The 22,818-nt window shown below is 37.0% G+C and overlaps 1 protein-coding gene across 3 annotated transcripts in view; it reads left to right on the top strand.

Annotated features, from left to right (window-relative positions):
* The window catches only part of ADAMTS6 (ADAM metallopeptidase with thrombospondin type 1 motif 6), a 304,055-nt gene that overhangs the window by 257,638 nt on the left and 23,599 nt on the right, over window positions 1-22,818 (top strand). For all 3 annotated transcript variants that reach the window (XR_006298916.1, XM_043591205.1, XM_043591214.1), the window contains 2 exons: window positions 7,429-7,558; window positions 17,696-17,900. Coding sequence is in view for 2 of the 3 variants with exons in the window: in XM_043591205.1 (XP_043447140.1) it covers window positions 7,429-7,558; window positions 17,696-17,900 (335 nt within the window). In the remaining variant the exon portion in view is untranslated. The remainder of the gene's footprint in view (window positions 1-7,428; window positions 7,559-17,695; window positions 17,901-22,818) is intronic.

The raw sequence follows: 22,818 nt of genomic DNA, 5'->3' as shown, positions 1-22,818 counted from the left end.
CCTAACATGATCGGACCTGCATACATGTTAGTTCACTGAAAAACTTGGGTAAGGCTGAAAGCAAAGTTGAAGTACATTCCTATTGTATTAGTGATTTGTGTGTCACAGGTTATGTTTCACTTCACAAAAATTCTGTCCAAAATAACATTTTTAACAGTCATAATATTATACATCTTTACAAGGTATTATGCATAAAATGCTTTTGAAAAAAATTAAGCATTTTTTACTGGTAAACATCATCATCTCAAATTTATTCTGTTAATATTACTATTGATTCTGATATTACTATTCCCATTTTTTCTTTACTTGAGGAAATAAATAGTTTAAAAGCTATACAGCTTTTTTATAACTGAAATCTGAAATATTTACTCTTTGGTTCTAAGAAAGAAAGAGGTGCTATATATAATTAAAAGAAAGTCTTTAAAAGCCTGGCTCAGTTGGTAGAGCATGTGAACTCTTGATCTTGGGGTTTTCAGTTTGATCACCATATTGGGTGAAGAGATTACTTGAAAATAAAATCTTTGAAAAAATAATAGTAAAAGAAAATCTTCTCTGTTGGTAGTAAATCCTCAGAGTGTGTAGGAGAAGCTCCAGGTCTTCTTGGACTATCAACATCATTTCTCTAAAATTTTTTTAAATGTTTTTGTTTTTTTTTGAGAGTGAGACAGAGCATGAGTGGGGGAAGGGCAGAGAGAGAGGGAGACAACAGAATCTGAAGCAGGCTCCATGCTCTGAACTGTTAGCACAGAGCCTGACTTGGGGCTTAAACCCACAAACTGCAAGATCACGGCCTGAGCCAAAGTTGGCACTTAAGACTGAGCCACCCATGAGCCCCTTTTCTCTAAAATTTGTAATAAAATATCAAAAATAAATCCTACGGATCACAGAGATTTCTTTTTAGTATAACATGAGTCAGTTCTTCATAGGAAGCTTGCCTGTCACAAGTTTCTATTTCTAGTTAGTGTTCTGCCTCCTGACATGTCTGGCCCTTCCGATGTGTATGTCTACTGGTAAGAACTCAAGCACTGAAACAAGACTACACAGATAAAGGAATCTAACAAATGCCTGTTTTCCAGACTTAATATTCTGTAGAATATGGGGCAGAGTGGACCTAAAAGGGAATAAAATTAAACAATTGAATTGGGGACGAAGAAAAGAGGAGACAATTTTTGTAGAATTTTGGATGTGGAGCAAACATTAGAAATGGCCTAATTTGATGGTCTCATTTTACAAAGGAGAGTGAAAACTTACTTTAGGTTATTTCCCTAAACTACTTAGAACTCACAAATAGGTATAATAAGAAGATAAAGTGAAAAGGGACAAAATTATAGACCTGTGGCTATGAAAAGAGTGCTTAATATCAGTGAAGATCAGAGGAAGAGAAATCGGACAACAATATAAGAAAATAGGGAGGCTGTAAAACTAACACTGTTAGACCTGAAAATGCATTATTTTATTAGATAAGGTATTTTCCATAATATAATCATATTGGTTCTTGCCTTATTCTCCCCATTCTAATGTAATCTCATTGAAGTCAAGACTTGTCCCTTGACTAGTTTGCCCTCCTATGATAATGAAAAACCATGCCTTAGACATAGTAGGAATTTGGTGTGTTAAGTTAGACACTTTCCATAGAAGAAATTACTGTTAATAACTAATGAATAATAGAAATTCGCTCCAGGGATAGTATGATTTCAAATAAATGCAATATGTGTATCCCCTACCCTACCTTACCATCACTAAACACAGTTACTGTAGAAAAATACAATATTTTAGGGGCATCTGACTGGCTCAGTGGGTAGAGCATGTGACCCTTGATCTCAGGATTGTGAGTTCAAGCCCCATGTTGAATGTGGAGATTACTTGAAAATAAAATATTTCAAAGAAAAATATAATATTTTAGAGTTGTGTGCTTTTTTTTTTCCTGAATAATCCTGTATTTCCCTCGAACATCTAGTCTTGCTTCAGACAGAAGGAAAAGATAAGAAAGGAAGCCTATGAAAAATAAAAACTGGCAGGAAGAACTTCAGAAGGAGAAAGCATATGGGTGGAACTGATTGGTACCCTGGGTGTCAGCTGTTAGATCAAGGCAGGTAGGCTTTACTCTGCCCTGCAAATGCTTGTGTCTGGCCAATAGTCACAGATTCCATCAGTGAGAGGCAGAGCAGAGAGACTTTTTTCCCCTGGTGCTTGTTGTTCTTTGGATGCTATCTAGAGTGAAGATTTAGATTCAATTAATATTGCTGGCCATGTGTATACAGTATTGTCTTGGTTGCTAGCTACTTTATAGATGTTGTGGTTAAGTAAATTACTGCCTTAGCCACCAGCCACATTTGTAGTATAAGCTCTAACTTTTTAACATCCCCTCACCCCCTTCCTCTTCAGAAAACTGTTTCTTGGGTTGATATGATGAGTTATGCCACTAGGTTAGATTATCTAGATGTTGGTTAGCCTCTCAATCCCAAGGATACATTTATACCTCTCTTTCCATTATTGACTCATTCACATACAGTTATAGATTGCTCACTTACTGAGTGGGCTAGCTCTGGAATGTTGAGTCTTAAGAGTAGATTTGAAAAAACCCAGAAAATCTTTCTGCTGCATTTAACCTCCCCCATTTATTTCTTAGTTTACCACATGTCATTCTTTCAAGTGAAATTCAGGAGGTAATTTATGTGCATTGAATGCCCACCTCTCTACTTTTAAAATGATCAACTGTTCTGTGAAAGGCAATATATTTCCAAATATTGTTACAAAGGAGTTTACAAAATTATTTAATTCTCTAAAAGAAGATCTAGATGGGATATGAGAACATTGAGCAGCTTATAAGGGGAATAGAGAAGGGATTGAAAAGGAGGCGAGAAAATTGAGAGGCACTATGGTCTCTGGAGCCTTTACTCAGGATTGGCCCTAGGAATGTAGCTGCTGAGCCCAAGACCCTATGTTCTTCAGCTGAACTATCAACATCTCCTAGAGTAAGCACAGTGGATAAAAGATTCCATCCAGGACTCACTTGCAGCTTACTGGATTTCATGATCATTTTCCTGGGGTATATGCTATTTCAAAATACTAAAAACCATTTCCTGATATATAGCTAGAGCAGTGATTAATTTGGGTATTCCTTCCTCTCACTGGACAAGAGAACCTTTGGTAGGAAAATAGATCATCTGTAATTTTTAACTGTCAGCTAAAAATTAAATATTAAATATAAGACCTGATAAATTTAAACTTACAGACTAAATTAAGGGTTATGTTTCCATGTTAAGAAGCTTCATGTTTGGGGGGTGCCTGGGTGGCTCAGTTGGTTGAGCTTCCGACTTCATGATCTCATGTTTTGTGAGTCCAAGCCCCACATCAGGCTCTCTGCTGTCAGTATAGAGCCCACTTTGGATCCTCTGTCCCCTTGCTCTCTGCTCCTCCCCTGCTCATGCTCTCTCTCTCTCTCTCAAAAATAAATAAAACATTAAAAAAACGAAGAACCATCATATTTTATTCTTTGATAAGCAAAATAAAAATCTATATATAGGATACACCCATTTTAGAGAGTTTGAAGTAAATATGTATTGATAATGGCATCTTTGGTTTTAAACTTTATGATATGAAAACATTAATTTTTTAAGCATGGAAGAGGGGTGACATTAAATTAAAAAAATAGGTATAGAATTTGCATGCCAGTAACTTTAGATGTGTGAAAATAAAATGCAATTAGTGTAGTTTTAAATTTGGCCAATTAAATTCTGCAGATCATCTGCATACTCCAGGGGTGTGGACGCTAAGTCACTAGAATTTGTTTTTAATTGGACGTATACTGACTAGTCATGTGGACATTTTATGTTTTTGCTTATAAACTATAAGTCCTTAGATTTGAAAACACAGTAACTTTGTGTAACTGGATGTAATTATTCCCAACAGGATTTAAATCAACTCCTTAGCAGTGTTTTACAGATTACTTTACTTAAAAAAATTATTTTTAATGTTTATTTATTTTTGAGAGAGGGAGAAAGACAGAGTGTAAGCTGGGTAGGGGCAGAGAGAGGGAAACACAGAATCTGAAGCAGGCTCCAGGCTCTGAGCTGTCAGGACAGAGCCCGACACAAGGCTCAAAATAACAGAACGCGAGATCATGACCTGAACTGAAGTGGGATGCTTAACCGTCCCACTTCCGGGGACGGTTATTTCCACATGATCTGTATTTTCTATTTTCTACACCTAAAGGCTGCATTTCCCTTAGGCCCAAAGTGTGTGTTTCAAAATCCATCCTAAATTAGGTACATTGGTTTAGAGTTATCCTATTGCTACTGATTTAAAAAGGAAACAAAGAAAAAAAAAAGATCTCTGAATCTGCCAAGTGTGGGGTTAAAGGTTGGAAGGGGATTTTTATGCTGTTGGAGAAAGATAGTTCAGCATAGTCAGAAGATTTGGAATAGATTACTGGTATAGTCAGTTCTTGAGTGTGAAATACCACACTGTCTGATAGAACATTTTAGAAGAAAATAAAAGATAAATGCAAGGAAAGATGCATCTTCATGAAACAGAGTAATTTCAGCTGTTTATTCAAGGACTTCAATTTTTACTTCATAAAAAATAGTGTTCTGAACTCATGAACCTGAAGTGAACCCCACAATACCCTAATTCTCGGTCTTTAAGAAGTCTGGAAGGCATGACCAAAATGAAGTCAATTTGTAATTGTTAGCACTTAGTTCAATATCTCTTAAGAAGCACAGTTCCTTATACTTAGTAACTATTCTCTGTTGAATGAGTGAATGAATGAATGCATGAATGAATGACCTATCAACCACATTTAACTGGCGTGTTTAGTATGTGTACTATGTAATTTTAAACGAATTACTGGATCCCACCAAAGTGCAAAATAGCCTTAAAAATAAAGATCCAGAACAAAGATATGAGACTGTGGATATTTTTTATTTTGTTGTTTGTGGTTTGTATCTTTTCCACATTTTCAATAATTAATGTTATGTAGTTAAGTTTTTTCAAGAAACATACTTGGCTAGAATTTATCTTAAGATCAAACATAAATTTCACCTATAATAATGAATGTCTCAACCTGTGATTCAAATTGCAGAGGCCTTTCTTTTACATTAATGGCTACTTTTAAAAACTAATATAATTATAACCACACAACATTTCTAGGCTTAACTTAAAGGAAGTAGAATTTTTTCTTAACCTGTAGAAACTGAATGGATGTTTCTGGCACTGATGCAGAGTAACAGTTCCATTTGGTAGTGTTGAAAACGTTTATTCTTTTCTGAAAACCAGCCAAGGTATTAAATTGAATGACAACTTTCTTGTTGCAAATCAGATTTTTTTATTATTATTACACATAATTATCAAAGTTGGGTAAAGTTGTTTAAGTCCTCCGTGTAAGTGGGTGGTTTGAGTCTCCCCTCTCCAAGTATAATCATATTTGAATGACTTTGAAAAAAATAACCATGATGACTTATAAAAATAATCCCCACTCTTCCTGATAGGAACAACATATTGAACTGGGTGGAAGAACTGTGGCAATTGGAAGTTGACCCTATGACTAATGGTGGAGATTTCTGTCTAGGTGGGTCACATGGACTTAGTTATCTGCCCACTGGAATGACACAATGGGGAGCTAGCTGATGAATATTGTGGAACATCTGTGAATGGATCACAGCTATGCCTGACGTGAATCATTCCTCCCTCAAAAATCTAAAGTTTAATAGTTAAGAAATTCCAAACTGTTGTCACATAAACTGAGATTTGGCCTATTCTAGGAGTTAGGAGGGAATGAATACAGTACATATTCTAAGACATTTTGCCAGTAAGTTGTTGGCTACGTTTTAGGCCCCTAAATTTAGGAAAACCTAAAAAAAACCTACTGAAAGAGATTAGTAAGAGCCTTGGGTCACTGCAAACAGTAAAATATACCTTTTTCAACTGCTCACCACCATCACGGAGGGTACAGTACTTGGTAATTTTCCTGATCAGAGACATAGATTTCCCTATCTTGCTTAGTTAGAAGTTTGAATTGCATGATGCCTGAGGCACCTCCACCTGCAAAATTTCCACGACTTTTAAAGGGATCTTGGGGCAAGTATTTGGTGTATGACTCTTCAGGTGACAATTTCCTTCAGTGAATGATCTTATTTCACATTGATTTCCCTAATTTGAGATTAAAGTCTTTTCTTCAGGGTGCTATTAAAAGCAACTGGAAAAAAAAATAAAGGCAAAACTGTAGGTTCATGTGGGTCTGGCTAGGTGTGAAGCTGTGGTTTCCTGGATATATTGCTAATGCTGTTTTTACAACTCTTTGCGGGTAATTTAGCTTACCTGGTTATAGAGAAGAGGTCGGGGAGTCGGGATTAGTTTATGCTTTTATTTCCAATTCCAGGAGTAACCTGCGACCTCTATATGATCTGAAATATATAGCATTGTTTTTAGTTTTACTTTTTCTCTGGTATCTTGGTATACCTAGCTTTGCTTCTTTAGATTCTTCGACACTAAAGAGAAAATGAGACTGCATAAGGTCTACTCACCAGGGATGTTTACAAATAAGATTGTGTCTGTGTGTGTCTTTGTGTTTTGTGAATTGTGAGCAAGTTGTGGTGGATACCTTTGCCAATAAATAATTAACACATACTTAGAATTTTACAGTTTTATAATGAGAGTGTTTTTAGCTGTGACAAACAGGTCACATAGACTAATAATCTAAGATAATAATCTACTGAGTTACTATTTCAAGGAATATATATATATATATATATATATATATATATATATATCTGTTTGACAATGGTATAATCAACAGGGGGCCAGCTCTGTTAAAGCAAACAGATTAATGGGTTGGAGTGCAAAAGAGGCCCACTGCAATCCCTAAATTCTAGACTTTGTGGGCTTTTAGAGAAATAAAACTATAAGTGGAAGAAAAAGAATGAAATGTGTGAATGTGCTGTGTTCCTCACAAAGACTAAATTGATGGGATTTGTCCTATAAAATATCAAAAAGTAAATTTGTCCCTATTGCTTTATTTTTAAATAGATGTACAGCCATTGTTTTGCGTTGAAATGTATATTCATACATTTTATCTGATTATATTTTGGGAAAATGAAGTTGGGGGGATTTGTTTTTTGTTCTTTTTTTTTTTAAGGAAAGCACGAAGAAGAATATACAAATGGGAATATTAATTGTTTACAATTGCCAATAGTTTCTTTTCTGAACTTGAAAACAGTTATGTTTCTAAATATGAGAACAATAATTTTGCCTAAAATTGCAGTATAATGACCAGGACTTCTCTCCTTTTTAGAGAAGCAGTGAAGTGTTTCTGGAACAGATAAGACAGCAGCGATCCAGTGAGGTTGATTCCCCAGAGGAAAGCTATGCATACCTAACTTATTGGAAAGTAAACTACTCTTCAATTAATGATGTCCTCCTTTTCTCAAGGTGTCCAAAGACAGGAGGCAGTCTGTAAAAGATTGGACGACAACTCTATTGTCCAGAACAATTACTGTGACCCTGACAGTAAGCCACCTGAAAATCAGAGAGCCTGCAACACTGAGCCCTGCCCACCTGAGTAAGTAAGAGTAAGAAATGAGAATTATTTTTTTTAAGTGCAAAGAGAAAAGCATTAGCTACTCATATTTGGAAACATATTCATATGTTATGAAAAGGGGAGAAAGCATCACAGAGGGTAGATTTTGATATCCCTTTCACTGAGCTAAGATTTCTATTTATCCATAGGTTTCAGTTATTAATCCTTAAAAGCAGGAACTTCAGTAGGTTGATCTGGCACAGTGCTAGAAATTATCATGTTTCATCAATTCTAAGGCACATATCTTTTCACATTTTAACATCTTGGAAATTGAGATTTATCTTGCAATTGATAGTGTGTTACTTACAATAAAAATCATCATTATTTTTATCTTTTTTAATGGTACATAGAATAATGGTATCTTAAATTCAATAAAACACATTAGATTGGTGTGCAGTCCTATCTTTCCCAGATATTTATCCTAAAGGCCTAAAGACTTTTTTTTTTAATGTTTAGTTTTGAGAGAGAGAGAGAGCGTGGACGTGCAATTGTGTGCATGAGTGGGGGAGGGGCAGAGAGAGAAGGGGGGTGTAGAGAGAGCCAGGGACAGAGGATCCCAAGTGGGCTGTGCCTTGACAGCAGCGATCCCAATGTGGGGCTGGAACTCATGAACAGTGAGATTATGACTTGAGCCGAAGTCAGATGCTCAACCAACTGAACCAACCAGCCGGCCCAAGACTCTTTTTTTAATGTTTATTTATTTATTTTGAGAGAGAGAGAGAGAGAGAGTGCAAGTAGGAGAGAGGCAGAGAGAGAATCCCAGGGCAGAGCCTGATGCAGGGCTCAAACTGTGAGATCATGACCTTAGCCGAAATCAAGATTCAGTTGCTTAATCAACTGAGCCACCCAAGTGCCCCTATAGAGCATGCAACTCCTGATTTCAGGGTCATGAGTTCAAGCTCCACATTGGGTACAGAGATTACTTTTTAAAAATTAAAAAAAAAAAAGGCAATGATTACATGAGAAAAGACAAAGCCACCCAGGCGCCCCAAAGATATTTGATTTTTTTTTTTAAATGTTTATTTACTTTTGAGAGAGAGGGAGAAACAGCACGCAAGCAGGGAAGGGGCAGAGAGACAGGGAGACACAGAATCCAAAGCAGGCTCTAGGTTCTGAGCTGTCAGCACACAGCCTGATTCGGGGCTCCAACCCACAAGATGAGATCATGACCTGAGCCAAGGTTGAACTCTTAACTGACTTGACCCACCCAGGCACACCTATACACATTTGATTTTTAAAACTTTTTTCTCTTTTCTGCCAATTATTGTTGTAAATTTAACTCAAAAGAAGTGGGGAAACTACACAAGCTATAAAAACTGCTTAAAAACCATGGGCAAAATTTTTTCCCTTCCCATGTTTCTTATAACTTTCAACATTATTTTCATGTAATTGTGCTTCTCAACCCATCAAGTTACTTTCCTGACATTCAGGAATTTGAGTATTATGTTTGACATTTTTTTTTTTTAATTTTTTTTTTCAACGTTTTTTATTTTATTTTTGGGACAGAGAGAGACAGAGCATGAACGGGGGAGGGGCAGAGAGAGAGGGAGACACAGAATCGGAAACAGGCTCCAGGCTCTGAGCCATCAGCCCAGAGCCTGACGCGGGGCTCGAACTCACGGACCGCGAGATCGCGACCTGGCTGAAGTCGGACGCTTAACCGACTGCGCCACCCAGGTGCCCCTATGTTTGACATTTGATAGGCCTTTTAAGATGTCTGAGTGGTCCTGGTCACACCTGTTCTATTTTGGCTTCAGCTTTTTTATTTGTTTAGGCTTAAATGCTATTCGAACACCCCTTGAGATTTCAGTGGTTTGTCATTCCATCCCATGTATTGTGGGTTTAGATATTACATTGGAGTTGTTTATCTATCTACCTATGTATCTATGTTATATATATAATATAGATCGACGTAATAACTATAATATATAATCTATATGATATATATTTATAGTTAGAGATAATTGACATTCAAATTAACATACATAATTAAAATTAAGTTTCCTTTCCTTTTGTAATTCTAAAGTAAATTTATTTATTGAGGCACCTGGGTGGCTCACTTGGTTAAGCATCTGACTTTGATTTTGGGTTCAGGTCATGATCTCAGGTTTCTTGAGATTGAGCCCCTGCATTGGGCTCAGTGCTGACAGCACAGAGCCTACTTGGGATTGTCTCTCTCTTCCTCTCTCCCTGCCCTCCCCCCACCCCTCAGCTCCTATGCGTGCCCACACTCACTCTCTCTTGTGCACTCTCTCGTACACACTCTCTCTCCCAAAATAAACAAATAAATTTAAGTTATTTATTTTATAAGTTATTTATTAACTTCACTAAAGTTATATAATTTTTTTTTAAGTTTGGAGACAAGAGAATGGAATTGGAAAAAGAAAGATAAAGAGAATATGAAAAAAGAAAATTTAGGCCAACTTCTTTTCAGAAAGAGCTAAAGATATAAAGAGCTTAAAATATTGCTCTTTATTAGTCCATATTTTTCTTAGTTCCTTCTTAATTTCTTTTTTATTCCTTTGAATTGAGACTATGAAAAAGAAAATCTCAATTCTTCAGAATGGTTGTTGTATATCATAAAATTCCCAGTAGACCTTGGTATTCTAGAGATAAAAATCATTGAAAGACTAGTGAATTCAATAACACTTTTTAAAAAGTTTGTTTGGTTTTTTGTTTGTTTATTAATTAATTAATTAATTAATTTTTTTATTTATTTTGAGAGAGAGAGAGAGCAGGGGAGGGGCAGAAAGGGAGGAGAGAAAGAATCCCAAGCAGTCTCCATGCTGTCAGTGCAGAGCCTAACATAACGGTTCAATCTCACAAACTCTGAGATCAACCTGAGCTGAAATCAAGAGTTGGATGCTTAACTGACTTAGCTACCCAGGCACCCCCAACAATACTTTAAATGAATATGGAATAAAGGAAAGAAGATAAGTTTTTTTTTTCAGATATGATGTAACAATCATATTTGTTTTTTGTTGTACATATTAAAGCATGAAAATTTTAGAACACAGGTAAGTAAAATTAAGAAAATTAAAAATACTTGTAATACTTAAACTACCACTGTTAATATTTATATATATATATATATTTCAGTCTTTTTTCTGTGTTTACATTTTCTATGTTTATGTTTTTCTGTTGTTTATGTATATAACAAAATGGTATGATATGATTTATGATGCTTTGTAGTCAGTTTTCAACATATTTTGAACATTAAATATCTTCTAAAATATTCAGTAGATATGTCCCTGTTTACTTAAATTGGTTTTCCACTGTTGAATAACTTTGGCTGTGTCTTAGCTTTTGATCCCTTAACATACCACAGTATTAACATTTTTTGCTACTAAAACTTTGCTCTCTATAATTATGCTGTTATGTTAAATGAATGGGAATAGAATTCCTTGTTCAGATGGAAATATATTTTAGCCTTTGAAACATTGTCAGATTGTTCTCCAGAAATAATATATGAATGTATATTCCCAATAAGAGCATTTTAGAACATCATTTCCCTGAACTGCACAACACTGGATATTATTGTTTTAAAAACAATCTTTGATCATTTTATAGAGAAAAAAGCCTCGGTATCTAACTGTTGTTATTTTGTATTTCTTGGATTGCAGATAAGGATGAGCATTGAAAAATTATGTACGGTTGCCATTTGTATTACTTATTTTTGCTTTTCTGATCCATGGCCTATCCTATCCCATTTTTCTATTGAAGTGTTTCTCATTTTGTTACTGATTTCTAGTAACTCTTAATGTTTTAAAGATATTTAGTCTTTTACCTTTGTTCCAAATATTTTATCTGAGTTTGTCATATGTTTTCCATATTTTTATGGTGCTGTTATCTATTTTTACTTATAGAAGTTTTAAAATATTACATAAAAAAGCTATCAAACTTTTATTTCTTTCATAGTTTAGGAAGGCCTCATCCACTCTAAGAATGTACTTTTAAAGTTTCTTTCGAAGTTTCTTTTTTAAAAAAAGTTTATATACTGTTTTGAGAGAGAGAGTACATGTGAGTGCAAGCAGTGGAGGAGCAGAGAGAGGGAGAGGGAGAGAGAATCCCAAGAAGGTTCCATGCTCAGAGTATAGTCCAATGCAGGGCTTGATGCCACGACCTTGGGATCATGACCTAAGCTGAAATCAAGACTTGGACCTCAAGCAACTAAGTTACCCAGGCACCCCTCTTCTTTATTTTAAATGTAAACTTTGGGGCACCTGGGTGGCTCAGTTGGTTAGGTGTCCGACTTCAGCTCAGGTCATGATCTCACAGTCTGTGAGTTTGAGCCCCACGTCGGGCTCTGTGCTGACAGCTCAGAGCCTAGAGCCTGTTTCGGATTCTGTGTCTCCCTCTCTCTTTGCCCCTCCCCTGCTCATGCTCTATCTCTGTCTAAAAAATAAATTAAAAAAATTTTTTTTAATTAAAAAAAAATAAATGTAAGCTTTAATCTATTTGAAATATACTTGCCTATTTTGAGGAAACGATCTGTATTTGTTTTCAAATTCCAAGTACCAGGGTACCTGTGTGGCTCAGTCAGTTAAGTGTCTGACTCTTGATTTTGGCTCAGGTTGTGATCTCAAGGTTTGTGAGATCAAGTCCCTGTATTGGACTCTGAGCTGACATCAAAGAGCCTGCTTGGGATTTTCTCTCTGCCCCTCCTCCACTTGTGCACATGCATGTGTGTGCTCACATGTGCACTTGCTCTCTTTCTCTCTCAAAATAAATAAATAAATATTTTAAAAATCTCAAATTCTGAATACTATTAATTTAACATCCTCAATGGTATTTTTTATGAGATTCAGTAAATTTATTTATATATTAATTGTTTAAAAGTTTATTTATTTTGAGAGAGAGAGAGAGAGCGCACAAGCAGGTGAGGGACAGAGAGAGGGGAAGAGAGAGAATCACAAGCAGGCTCCATGCTGTCAGTGCAGAGCCCAGTGTGGGGCTCAGTCTCACAAACCATGAGGTCATGACCTGAGCCTAAATCAAGAGTCAGACACTTAATCAACTGAGTCACCCAGGCACCCTGCTAAATGGTATTTTTTAAGTTTATTTATTTATTTTGAGAGGGACAGAGAGAGCATGATCTGGGGAGGGGCAGAGAGACAGAGAATCCCAAGCTGACTCTGCAGAGTCAGGACAGAGCCTGACATGGGTCTCGAGCTCACGAAACTATGAGATTATGACCTGAGCCAAAATCACGAGTTGGACTGACTGAGCCACCCAGGTGCCCCTAAATAGTATTTTTTTTTAATGAGAAACTATCTTTTTAACTAATAAAATGTTTCCAATGTCTCTTATTCATATTGAAGACTTTATAAGCAGGGTATGGAAAACTAGAGGGCGATAAGATTTATCTTTGTGTTTTATAAAAAAAAATGACAGGGGGCTAGGAAGAATAGATAGATGAAAGATGCATTGGTAGAGAAATATTAATAGTGTTTATTTGGAAAAACTTAAAGGGCAGAGGAAACCTTGCTGGGAAAAATTAATGTGCTCATAGCAGCAACTCTTTTGTGAGAAAGAGTATAGTAATCAAGATGGTGAGGTGACTAGGGACAGGAAGAAAATAAGAATTCCAGAGGCACTGAGTGAACACGGTGGGATTCCTGACAAAGTCTTAAATAATTGGAAAAGGAAAAGGGAGGGGTTGATATTAAAGTCCATGACTGATAGGAAGCTAGTGCCCCAATCATGAGAAAAGGAAGTAATGCTGAGTTGGAATCCAAAGAGAATGGCCAAGAGTTCAGTTTTCACCATGCTATCTCTCTCTAGCAAGAATGTTTCTATATATGGCCTCCTGTGAAGAATTCTTGGATATTGAATATTATTCCTGTATGACACTTTAGTTTTTAAAGTTGTAAAAATCAGAGGGGTGAAAACAATAGAGTATTATACATTGTGATAATACTGTTACCATGAGTTAAGAAAACATTTTTTAAGCAACTGCAATGTGAAAGGCTCTATGCTTTCAGAAGAATGGCTCACTTGCCTGAGGACAATCTAATCGGATAAATATGTATGAAAATAACTATAGTTAAGGATATGTTAAGTAAAAACAAGAATTTTTAACAAAAGTGCTAAAGGATGCTTGGACTGGGGAGAAATTTTTACTTGCGGGTTAGGTTTTATTTAAAATTGTTTTTAATGTTTATTTATTTTTGAGAGAGACAGACAGAGACCGAGTGCGAGCAGGGGAGGGGCGGAGAGATGGAGACACAGAATCCGAAGCAGGCTCCAGACCCTGAGCTCTCAGCATAGAGCCCCACATGGGGCTTGAACTCACAAACTGCGAGATCATGACCTGAGCCGAAGTCAGACGCTTAACTGACTGAGCCACCCAGGCACCCCTTCATTTTTTTTTTTAATGTAGAAAAATCTCACCTGTGAAATGTTTAGGGCATAGAGATTTATGCTTAGTATTAGTTTTACTTTCCAGTTAGTTGAGTAATGAGCAGATTTTCTTTTTACCAACTTAATGTTTAGATTTTTTTTTAACCTGTTTTAAAATATAGTAAAATTCTAGTATCCTAGTAAGTAGTTAATGGGTTACATATTTGAATCTCTCTTTGAGTAAAGATGTTATTGTCAGATTATGATTTTTTTTTAATTTTGCTATGTTGTGTTTATGAGAAGAGTTGATAAGTAGATGCTGGACTCTGGGACAAAGGCTGGGAAATCTCTTTCTCTCTGTCTCTCTTTTAATCTAAACATCAAATATCAGTTTATTTTCCTATGCTCTGCCATTTCCCTTTAAGTTAAAAAGCAAAAATAATATTCTAGTTTTATGATTGGTTCTTGCTTCAAAAATATTCCAGTTAACCTAAGTTTGTGAACATATTTTATAGTGTCTCTCTTATTCCCTCTGCCCCCCCATAATATATTGTTTGTCCTATTAATACACAGACACTGTAGCTCAAGATTACACAGATGACACCACACCATTCTTATTTCAGACAGTTGAACATGAATCCCACTAGTTGTTAGTGTCCAATGGATATGAAGACACTTGTGAGAATGTAGACAATTTGATCCCTGGGTGTTGGGAAGAGCTCAGAAACAAGCATCCCTGGTATTGTTCAGACTATAACAATTCAGCAGTTGACATTCCCAGAGAGAATTTTTATGTTTTCTACCACAAAATCTAGAGAAGGAAAAAAGGAGAAATGGGGAGAAGGTCATCAGAGGGTCAAATGCCATGGGGAGAGTGAAGGTGAAAGAAGCCATATGTCTTAAACTGGACAGGGGAATAGAGAAAATGAGATGAGTGGATGCAGTGGCAAAATTGCAAAACAAGTTAAATAACTAGGGTGTGATTTAATCCTGTGGAGAGACATGGGAAGGGATGATTTGGTGAGCAATAAAGATGCAACCGGGACTGAAATCAGAGTTCGAGTCAGAAGGGAAATTGGGAGGGTGGTTAATACTTTTACTTTCATACATTCCAAATAAAATCCTTGACTGATGCATCTAGACTAAGAGATGGTTGGCAATAAAAGAGAGGACAAAGAATAAAAAGATGGAGGTGGCCCTGACCTCATGCAGCAAAGAACAGCAACACCTCCTGAATCACTGCTATTACTCTGGGCACCTGTGTTTAATTTGAAGGCCTCCATCCCTCTTACATTATGAGACCTAATGAGATCATGGCTGGAGGTGGTATGACTGGACTTTTTGTGGCTGAGTTATACACATTTCTGTTTTATCCCCTAATCTTGGTGATGAAATCACTGTTGCAAATTGAATCAGAGTTTCACTATGGCTGGCATGCAAGTTATTATTCTCAGTACACATTTTCCTCTTTACCAAAAATGGTACTAACAACTTGGGATCATGTTCATGTGTGGAAAACAAAATGGAAAGAATATGAAAATTGCTTTAAGTCTCCTCTGGAAAATAACTTAGAAAAAAACCCATTAATATGAGATTCTCAGGATTAAATTATTGTTACTTAAATGAATTTTAGGTTGAAAGTGTTTAAGTTTTGGAAAGATGTATTTTAAGTTTTAGAAACTGGTTAATTGCCATATTTCTAAATACTGGTTTTCCACTCTGTAAGGGACAAAGGCCATGGCTGCTCATTTGGCTAACTACAGGCTCAAATTTGGAAACTAGTATTCTGACTTCACTAAAGTACTATCTTCCACATACAAAACTGGCGCAATCACATAAGCTCACGCTCTTCCCTCCGGATAGTCTCTTACCCAAGAGCATTAGCATATCCTGTGAGGATAGTTGTATGATTTATAATCATGGATGGATGAAAATGACTAGTGACCTCATGCTTCTGACCTAGATCCTACTACTTAGCAGGGTTAAAAATGAAATTCAATGGAAATAGTAACTGCTGGGGGATCTAGTCCTAGTTTCAACATTGCTCTTTTCATGACTTTGGATAACTATTTTCGTGACACGAACCTTACTTTCTTCTACAAAACAAAGTGTGATTCCTTGAATACAGTAGGCATTCAACATATATTTATTAAATTAAATGCAATAGTATATTAATCAACACTCTGGTTGGAAATAATACAACTTCAACTTCAGCTATTTTCTGCACAGAAGAGGATTTGTTGGTTTACTTAACAAAACTGGGGGGAGGGCAACCATGGATCTAGCTTTAGGAATGGCTAGAATCCAGGACTGAAACAGAACCAGGGCCCTCTAGCTCCTCTGTATTTTTTCACATCAGCTAATTCCACTTGACAGGGTGCATGGCCACCAGCAGCTCTTACAGCTTTATGCACCTTTGTGACGAGAAGGGAAAGGGCTTTTTTTGCTCTAGTGGAGGTCTAAAAATTCTAAAGCCAAATTCTCATTGGTCTAATTTGTATCTTGATTCACATCTTTGGACCAAATAATGTGCCTAAAAGAGTGAGTTCTGTAGACGTATTACACACATACATACATACATGGACACACGTACACACCCTAAAATTACATCTATAAAAGTTCATTTATGACTTTAGGGAAAAAAAAAGTGGTTTACTTGCCAACGTGAAACATGTTCGTTTTGTTATTTCAGTTTCTTCCCCCATTAGCTGCGTAGATGCTGTTTTCAGGAATAAAGGGGTCACAACAAGGGATCTCTATGTTTTCACAGAGCTGGCTCAGGCTCTGCTCTTGGTGCAGGTTTTTAAAGACTTGTATATCTTCAGGCTTTCTCTGCCCTATAAGCATAATAAAGTCCTTCTATCTTCTGCAGAGCCTGACCTTCACCTGGAAATCAAAAAACAAATCCCTAGCTCCTTTAATGTGGTTTTAGCACTAAATTCTTGATTGTAGGAGAACCTGCTTCAAAGTGATAATAAATAAAGCTCCTGTTTCTTGTTTGTTGTGTTTAGACACAATGTTAGGAGCTTTCAGAGGTATGCTAAAGCAAGCTAGCACTGGCTCCTGAAATCCTATTATTAGCATATCTTCTTGTGTTCAACATGCCAGGGATGTAGGTTGAAATTGGCGTTAGTGAGTTATTCACCCCACAAAATTGGTAAATTCAACAAATCAAGATCGCTGCCCTCCATAAAGAGCCAGTTGTTAAACACTTAAGCAGCACATGACTGGAAGCTTCATATTTATTACTTTATTTAATCTTCATCACAGTCTCACAATTTATATTTATATTGTTATCTTTATCTTAAAAATTAGTTTAGAGGGGCACCTGGGTGAGTCAGTTGGTTGAGCATCCAGCTCTTGATTTCTTCTCAGGTCATGATCCCAGCACCATGGGATCGAGCCCCACAATGGGCTCAGTGCTGAGCATGGAACCTGGTTAAGATTTTCTCTATATCTGCCCCCCACCCCTCTTCCCCACTTGCCTTCTCCCTTAAAAAATTAATTTAGAAAAGGGGAAGTATCAATGTGGTTAAAAACATATGGTGCATTACTTGTTTGGACCAGGCTCTGCCTGTTTCAGAGCCCAGGCACTACACTTTGGAAGGCAGCTGACAGTGTATTCTCTTTTCCTTAGCAGCTCTTCCATTTGTCATTTGTCACCTCAACCAACACTGAAATGTCAGCTCTTTTAGGGAGAGAGTGTAGTCCATTGACGAAAATCTCCGGCTGTACTGAGGAAATGTTTTTCTGTGTTTCTTCCACTTTTTGCTGCAGGTGGTTCATTGGGGATTGGTTGGAGTGTAGCAAGACTTGTGACGGTGGAATGCGCACAAGGGCAGTGCTCTGCATCAGGAAGATTGGACCTTCAGAGGAGGAGACACTGGACTACAGCGGCTGTTTAACACACCGGCCTATTGAAATAGAGTCCTGCAACAACCAGTCATGTCCACCTCAGTGGGTGGCTTTGGACTGGTCAGAAGTAAGGAAATCTGAGGCTGTATGTTTTGAGATGTCTTAACTAATCAATACCAGAGCATTTAATAGTGAGGGCACCTGAGCTTGTGAGCACCTTAGAACTCAGCAAGTAAGGACTGCCTAACAGTAAATTTGGCCCTGTTATATTTCATTGCTCCTTGTCAGGGAGTAAGGTTTTTCTGGGTCAGGGAAATCAGTGAGAAACTAGACATCAATTTGATTAAAAATCAACCTAACGTGAATTGGAAAGAATAGAATAATGAGTACTCACATAAGTGGTTTTTCTCTTCCTTTGCTATTCTCGAGCAGCAAATAAGCTCAGAATTAGTGATAAATCTTTTTTCCCAAGTCATGTTGCAGCCTAACTACATAATTCATACATTTGAATATTTATCAATTTTTTATCACTTATTATATATCTAAGTATATTTTAATTCCTTCTGTTGCATCTGGGGAAGAAACATGGAGTTGAGGTTGTAATATACAAAGTCCAATTCAGCTTTTATCATTAACCTCTGCTTTCATGATCAGTGAGGGAGACTAAGATAATGTTTTTCTGCCTTACATGTATATAAAAGAGCCTAAAATAATCCATAGAGCTCAGAATAATTGCCTTATGAAAAATGAGGAAAGGGATAGAGTTAATTCTTGACTCCTCGTTCTTCATGAGACATACAAATGGAAACACCATATCATTCTCCACATTTCCCAAAGAAGGGTTGAAATCTTCTATAATGTTGGTTAATATTAAAAAGAATAAGTACCTGGCTACATAACTAAAGGCCATTCTTCCAAGTTAGCAAAACAGGATGCATTTCCTGCTGGAAACATTGTGGTACTTGCTTTGGGTATTTCCTGTAGACCTCATAAGTTTGTAAAAAAAAAAAAAAAAAAAAAAAAAATTAAATAAACAGAAAACATACATTGTTCTTTAGGAACCCCTGGTTGTAACTTTTCCCCCTGTGAATCTTACTGCTGGAGTGGCCTTAATTTGGTAGAGGCCTGAGCCTAAAAGAGGGACTGTGTTTAGGATGGTACATGGAAATGGAGATTCTGACTAGTTGTAGTTATCTATGGAATCTTTGGTGGGAATTGGGAGTGTTCTCCCAAGTTTCCTGGACGTACTCCAGCTTCAGTAATTACATCTGCCTACCTCAATCAAATGTGTTTCAATCAAATGTAGAGATACTCATGGTGAGTGGTTACGGAAAACAGTGTGAACTCTTCTGTTCCCTAGAAGTGAGTGGATTAACTCCTAAATTGATTTGGAAGATAAAATCGACTGATAAAGAATAGACATTCTGTAGAGTTCTACATATGTTGAAAATTATTGTACCTGCATTTCAGTGCCCAAGACCCTCACAGAAGTTCATAAGTAGTCGTTGAAAATGATGACAAATTTATTATTGGAAAATCATTATGGGAGGCCTGATGATTGGCTTCAACAGTTTTAGGGTTTCAGGTCAAGTCCCTAAGTATAATTTAGTACTAAGTAAACACACTGGAATAGGCACTATGAGCAATACAAAGGAATCCTATAAGCTTGGAAAAGTAAATATTTGTGAAGAAAATAGAGAATAACTTTAGACAATGTTTAATAAAATGGTGGATTGTGAGGTATACATGTATAAATGATATAGAAATTTAGAGCTAAGAAGGTCAGAATAGCTTGGAGTGCAATCAGAAAGCTTTTTCATTGGGGCACCTGAGTGGCTGAGTTGGTTAAGCATTGGACTCTTGATTTCGGCTCAAGGCATGATCTCACAGTTTGTGAGTTCGAGCCCCGTGTCAGGCCCTGTGCTGATAGGGCAGAGACTGCGTGGATTCTCTCTCTCCCTCTCTGTCCCTCCCCTGCTCTCTCTCTCTCACTCTCTCTCTCTCTCTCTCTCTCTCAAAATAAATAAATAAACTTTAAAAAAAAAGAAGAAAAGCTTTTTCGTTGATGGGAGCTAAACTGTATGTTGGCATATGGGATATGAAATAGGAAGAGAATAGGGAAACTGGAGAAGATATTCCTGATAACAAGATAGTTTTTTATTCAGTTACTTATTCAGAGAATATTTTTGAAACAACTGAACAGAAACATAAAGATCATGACGTGAAAGTAGGATAAAGAAGAGGGTTTGTTTTAAAGAATAAATGGAAAACAAGATTGCATGAAGTAGTGGTAGATGATAATAAAGATTCAACTTTATATATCATCTTGCTACCAAAGTGGAGAAAAATGGGGGTGCCTGATTGGCTCAGTCGGTTAAGCATCTGACTTTGTCTCAGGTCATGATCTTGTGGTCCATGTGTTTGAACACCGTGTCAGGCTCTATGGTGACAGCTTAGAGCCTGGAACCTGCTTTGGACTTGTGTCTCCCTCTCTCTCTGTCCCTTCTCCGCTCACACTGTCTCTGTCTCTCTTTGTCAAAAATAAATAAACATTAAAAAAAAAAACATTTTAAAAATGGAGAAAAATAGTTAAGTTCATAAGCAGAAACTGGAAAAAATTTGTGCCAACCATGAAAACACTAAAATCACTTGCACAGGTTTATTTCACATTGATCCCTTGATCTACACTCTTCTGTATCATTATATTTGTATTTTAACATAAAACAAATATAATCACCTTGAAAAAAAGGCATGTGTATATTATAGCATGTTTCCATTCCAAATACCATTTTAAGGTTTTCTTTTGAAATCAACCTCATATATGTTTTAATTACCCTGCTCTGAGAATTTTGATTCTTATCTATCCACTCTTAGAGATAACTTGCTCAAAAAGCTCTGAGAGGCTCTTAGGCACTCCTGGAGGCTGCTTGAAGAAACATGAAAAAGTTAGGTGGGCTTTTAATCACATTTCTGCTATCTTCTTTAAGATAGCCAAGTCAAGGGACAGCTTGGTGGCTCAGTTGGTTAAGTGTCTGACTCAGTTGGTTAAGTTGGTTTTGGCTCAGGTCACCATCTCATGGTTCGTGGGTTTGAGCCTAGCATCAGGCTCTGTGCTGACAGCACAGAGCCTGCTTGGGATTCTCTTTCTCTCCCTCTCTCTCTGCCCCTCCCCTGCTCACACTGTCTCTCTCTGTCTCTGTCTCTCTCTCAAAATAAATTAAAAAAAAAAAAGATAGCTAAGTCAAAACTTAGGACAAAGATGCAGTGTCTTTCCTGTTTATTTTCCAAAGGAGAGGTACACTCTCACACTTCCTTTTTTTTTTTTTTTTTTACTTTACTAGGAAGCCCACTTCTTCCCTGGATGGGTTAAAAATAAATGAAAGTAAATAGTATTAAGTGAAATAAACGTCTGAGTAGCTATGGAGAACAAAGTGAGAACAGGAGCCTTTTCTCCCCAGAGGAATGGAATACCTCCCGCTATTGAAAAGAGGAGGTCCTACCAGAACAGCAGGCAATGTTCAATCTTTTTTGGTTAGCTGCTGCAAATATTTCACACATTATTCATTTGACACACCCCTGAAGACTTCCCTTCTCTTTCTGCCCCTTCCCCACTTTCAACCATCAGCTGTCTGAGCTCTGCTAATCACAAGGGTGAGGTTCAACTAGTGAAAACATGTTGCAGCAAGAGGAATGTACCCTTTGCCCTTTTCCTTTTCTTTGCTGGCCTCTCTAATATAAAATTTCCATTGTTGCAAAGCCAGGAACCGTTTTTCGTTTTCTCCATCAGTGAAACCCACCGGGTTATTTTCTTTTGCTTATGGCAAAAGAAAAAAAACAAAACAAAACAAAAAGCCAAATTACCTTGGCGGAAAATGACTCTTCAGCAGCCTTTTGTGAAACTAATGAAGCCACGGCTTTCCCATTTCCTATAATCTAGCCTCACTCTCGGGATCACCCATACTATGTTGGACTTAAATGGTTTTCTGTTTTTGCCCTCTCTTGGCAAGTAACTCTTAGATGCGTTGCTGCATACTGTGGATGGGCTCCAGCAATCCTAAGCCATTCTTTTGATGTATTGGAATAGTTTCTTTTGACTCCCACAGAGTAGCCATTGGAAAAGGTCTGTTTCTTGTACTTACTCTTGGACAAGTGGATGACTGCTGGCAACATTCTCAATTGATTTGATAGGATTTACATTTAGGTAGCACTAGTTAAGAAGGAATTGGGGGGTGGGGTGGGGTTGGAAAGGTAGGGTGCAAAACCTACCTGCAGGTGACTGTGCTTTGTTTTAGAAGACAGTTATGACACCACCTTGCTTACTTCTAGGTTCTACTCTGGTACTATAACTAAGCAAATTAAACCTGTATCTCCAGAGAGAACTCAGTCTAACCCCAAACTGTTAACATTTCTGTGCTTTACAAGTGAGAGCCAAATTGTTTTCCCTGTTGTGTTTTCAAATACTTTTCTCTGCAAAATACGTTTTTTGCTTTTTAATAGTAGATCATTAAGCTAAAGCATAAATACATCTCTCATAAAAATGACCTCCTATATCTCACTGGGATGAAAACAAACAAATGGTCTGATCAGATTTTAAATAACTGTGAAATTTTGATTATATGAATAAATAGGAAAAAAAGGTATTTACCTGCAATAAAGAAAAATAGTGAAAAATAATTTTACTAAAGAATAGATTGTCCAGGGGCACCTGGGTGGCTCAGTCCGTTGAGCATCCAACTTCAGCTCAGGTCATGATCTCACGGTTGGTGAGTTCCAGTCTCATATCAGGCTTATTGCTGTCAGAGTGGAGCCTGCTTCAGATCCTATGCCCCTCCCCCATTTGTACTCTCCCCGTGGGGGTGGGGTTGGGGTTGGGGGGGGTGGAGAATGGATTGTCTACTGAAATAGTATCTTCCACCCAGCTACCTATGTAGTTTATTGTGAGAATGAATGGGATGGATTTTGATGTCTATTTATAATTATGTTTTCATCTAAAAAAATGAGTTTTATTACTCATTCAATATCTAATTATTACTAGTGAATTTTAG

The sequence above is a fragment of the Prionailurus bengalensis genome, chromosome A1, assembly GCF_016509475.1.
Source record: "Prionailurus bengalensis isolate Pbe53 chromosome A1, Fcat_Pben_1.1_paternal_pri, whole genome shotgun sequence".
Lineage (NCBI taxonomy): Eukaryota > Metazoa > Chordata > Mammalia > Carnivora > Felidae > Prionailurus > Prionailurus bengalensis.
Note: the sequence above shows the minus strand (reverse complement) of the source record. Positions and strands in the feature narration are given on the sequence as shown.